At 36.1% G+C, this 3786-nt stretch overlaps 1 protein-coding gene across 1 annotated transcript; it reads left to right on the top strand.

The window, feature by feature from the left end:
• Nucleotides 1-108: 108 nt before the first annotated feature.
• LOC133680568 (transcription factor FER-LIKE IRON DEFICIENCY-INDUCED TRANSCRIPTION FACTOR) lies at nt 109-1726 on the top strand. Its single transcript, XM_062103581.1, has 4 exons — nt 109-636; nt 892-1089; nt 1182-1355; nt 1448-1726. The coding sequence occupies exons 1-4, from the start codon at nt 157-159 to the stop codon at nt 1541-1543; spliced, it is 948 nt and encodes a 315-aa protein (XP_061959565.1). The 5' UTR covers nt 109-156; the 3' UTR covers nt 1544-1726.
• Nucleotides 1727-3786: the final 2060 nt, after the last annotated feature.

Below are 3786 nucleotides of genomic sequence, written 5' to 3'. Positions count from 1 at the left end.
CACTTCCAACGTCAGAGATTAATTCTCCATCTAGATTCCGTTCACACCCTTTTTTTTAAAAAAATAATAATCATGTTTACCTTCTATATAGGAGAAGATTATGGCCCTCCCAACTCCCATCAATTTTTACTTGAGGAGACCTCTCTTATTCAAGGAATGGATAGGATGGATGATCCAATTGGAAACCCTTTAGCAGCACAGACTAATTATCAGTTTCAGTTGCATGATTTCATTGATGAAGCCAACTTCGATCGATACATTGATCTAATTCGAGGAGAGAATGAAATCACTGCTTTCGATTGTGATCTTATCAATGGCTTTTTGGTGGATAACCAATTTGGTCTGTCCACAGGAGATAAATTTGATTGTGATCTCATCAACCATGTTCCTACACACACTTCGAGTGCAATGGAACAGGATCCCAATTACGTCCCCATTGCATTGCCGAGTTTTGACGGGGACATGGGATTAGAGGCTGAAGAAAATACTGATGAGGAAGACTCTTCTGGAACCACCACAACGACTAAGAAAACGAAGAAGGATCGATCAAGGACATTGATTTCGGAGCGAAGGAGGAGGGGTAGGATGAAGGAGAAGCTCTATGCTTTGCGGTCCTTGGTTCCTAATATAACTAAGGTATGTATTCCTATATATGTGATCCTGACCTAACTTTAACTTTGACATTACCATTAATGCCAGACAAGCTCGAGTGCTCAAGCTTATTACAAGTTAAAAAGGTTATAAGTTTTCGATTCCGAGCAAGAAATATTTACTTTGTTAAATGTATTTAGGACTGCATTTGCTATTTAAATTGCTGTACTGTAACAGTAGGGATATTCCCAGGTGACTATATATACATATATCATGACACTAATCTTTGGAGAACTACAGATGGACAAGGCCTCCATAATTGGGGATGCCGTATTATATGTGCAAGAGCTGCAAATGCAAGCCAATAAGCTAAAAGCCGATATTGCCAGCCTTGAATCATCCTTAATAGGATCAGATAGATATCAAGGGTCAAATAGAAATCCAAAGAATCTTCAAAATACAAGTAACAACCATCCAATTCGCAAGAAGATCATCAAGGTTTGTTTAATTATCATACTTTATTAATTTTGACTAGCACAACAAGTAATTATACTATTAAAACTTGTTTAACTTTGCATCTGGGGTTTTAGATGGATGTGTTTCAAGTGGAAGAAAGAGGGTTTTACGTGAGATTGGCGTGCAACAAGGGAGAAGGCGTTGCAGCCTCGCTCTATAGGGCTCTCGAGTCCCTTACAAGCTTCATTGTTCAAAACTCAAACTTGGCTACAACTTCTGAGGGGTTTGTATTAACGTTTACTTTAAATGTGAGTTTTCTTCACTATCTTCGTTAAGCTTTCTTTGATTACTTCATGCTGTTATTCATGGATTGATAAATAAATTATTATTGCCGAAACAGGTTAAAGAAAGTGAGCAGGACATGAACTTGCCAAATTTGAAGCTATGGGTTACTGGGGCTCTTTTGAATCAAGGATTTGAACTTTTAACGGCTTAATCTATCTGTTTAGCCCTGCCTCTATCCTCTCTCGAGCATATGAAGAATTAAAAATGAGATTAAGACAATAATCATCATGCTTATGATTTAGAAGCCATGAATCTTGAGACATTTTGTACTAATTTCCCATGATCTGTATCGTTTAGCCGCAAACAGAATAAAAGTCAAGAACAATTTCAGTTTTTTCTACTCTCTATATGAAGGTGCTGAAAGTCAGCTCATTTAATTTATTAATAAATTGGTACTTATTTGTGCAACCTTAAAGCCACTGACTTGTTTAAAGAGGCATTATTATATCTGGCCTGCAGATGAATAATCCCATTTTTCAAGAAAAAGAGTTTAATTCTTGTTGTTTATCGTAATCAACTAACTACTTATTATAGTATTACAAATAATTAAATAGTTATTTGACGAGCTTTCACCATTTGCAATTTGGATCCTCTTTTTCCAAAATTATCATCTTTATAAATAGACACATTTTATATAATGATTCTAGATAGTTGTTTCTTAAAATGAGAATTAAATAATAAAAACAAGAAAGTGTTTTTTTTAATCTGAATTGAAAAAATAAAACAATTTAAATAGAAAGTGTTGTGCCGGGTTTGAAAGAGCATAATTGTAAATTAAGAACAACAAAAGATAATAAATCCTTTCTAAATTTTCTAGGCAAGTTCATGGTAGTTCGGGCCTTTTTGGGTGAATGTAACTTGCTTCAAAGCAATTTCCTGCCTCATCTGCTTGTTCTTCCCTTCTATTTATTAACTAAATCTTAGAATTTGAATTTAAAAAAAAAACTGTCTGGCGAAAGTCCTAGGCTGATTTGTATGTTGATCACTTCTCCTATATAAATTGTGTCGTTGCTTCGGTTTTGAGGGAAACAAAATATCCTTGCCACATGTCAACTAGAGATGGAAGAGTCTCTTCTAGCTTTCCATGTAAGTCTCCAAATCCATCCAGACCATACACTTGCTAATCTCTTTTATTTCTTGTAGGTTTGCTTGTCTCCCTACCACTATCTTTTTCATTTCAAAGCATAGTGGAGAAAAAAACTTTGACCTCAAAGTGAGGGTAAACACCTTTTAGTCAAGCTTTCTCAACCCATATTGCATCTTTTCTAGGTTGTCATTCCCACCTTAACAACACCTCTTCTATCATCTTGCTTCTTTTGTCAAGGATCTCCGCAGGTTGGGGTTGAGTCTTTTGCTTGGGATAAAAAATTGATAGCCTTGGTTCAGGAATGGTACCCTTTCGACCCATTTCTTTAGCAGTAAGACATGGAATGTACTGTGAATATGAGTTTCTTCTAGAAGATCTAATTGGTAAGCCACCTCTCCTACTTTCTTCAAGATTTTGAATGGCCCGAAGTATTTATATGCTAATTTTTTATTCTTGCTTCTTGGCATGTTGGATTGTTTGAATGGCTGTAGTTGGTGGTAAACCCATTCGCCCTCTTTAAATTGGATCTTTTTTCTTCCATTGTCTGTCTGTCTATCTATTTTGCCTCTCTTGTGCCTTAGTTTAAGTTTCACTTGATTTCTGCAATTTATTTTGTCCTCTATTGCAATTGTTCCTCTACAGCTTGATTGTTGGTAGACCCTGAAATATAATCCGTAAGGCTTGGAGGTAGGTAACCATAGGTTGCTTGAAATAAGGTGGATTCAAGGGAAGTATGATAGCTGATATTATAGTAGTACTCAACTATGATCAACCAGTTTGACCAAGTCTTGGGATTATCCCTAACAAAACACCTCAAATAACCTTCCAATGTTTTATTAGTTGCCTTTGACTGACCATCGGTTTGTGGGTGGTATACCGTAGACATCAATAGCTTAACCCCTTGAACTTGGAACAACTCCCCCCTAGAATTTACTAGTAAAGGTAGGATCCCTGTCAGATACTACACTGTCTGGTAGTCCATGATGTTTCATTACATGTTATGAAAATAAATTGGCTATTTTTGTAGCACTGTAAGGATGAGACACAAAAATAAAGTGAGCATATTTGGTAAACCTATCCACAACTACCAAGATTACTGAATACTAGTATGATTTTGGTAAATCTTCTATGAAATCCATGGATATGGAGGACCATAGCCTAGTGGGTAGTAAAGGTTGTAAGAGCCTAGAAGGTTTAATATTTTCTCATTTGGCTCTTTGACAGATTTCACAATGCCTAAAATAAGTCTGTATGTTGTCTTTATTCCCACCCAAAAGAAATCATTCCTTGCCCTTTTAAGTGTTCTC

The sequence above is a fragment of the Populus nigra genome, chromosome 19 (genome assembly GCF_951802175.1).
Source record: "Populus nigra chromosome 19, ddPopNigr1.1, whole genome shotgun sequence".
Classification (NCBI taxonomy): domain Eukaryota; kingdom Viridiplantae; phylum Streptophyta; class Magnoliopsida; order Malpighiales; family Salicaceae; genus Populus; species Populus nigra.
This window is presented reverse-complemented; position numbering and strand designations above follow the sequence as displayed.

Excerpts from the sequence above, each read along its gene's own strand:
- LOC133680568 (XM_062103581.1), top strand. The coding sequence starts at position 157 with ATGGATAGGATGGATGATCCAATTGGAAACCCTTTAGCAGCACAGACT. Across the intron at positions 1,090-1,181 it reads TTCGCAAGAAGATCATCAAG|ATGGATGTGTTTCAAGTGGA; the intron begins GTTTGTTTAATT and ends CTGGGGTTTTAG. Across the intron at positions 1,356-1,447 it reads TATTAACGTTTACTTTAAAT|GTTAAAGAAAGTGAGCAGGA; the intron begins GTGAGTTTTCTT and ends TTGCCGAAACAG.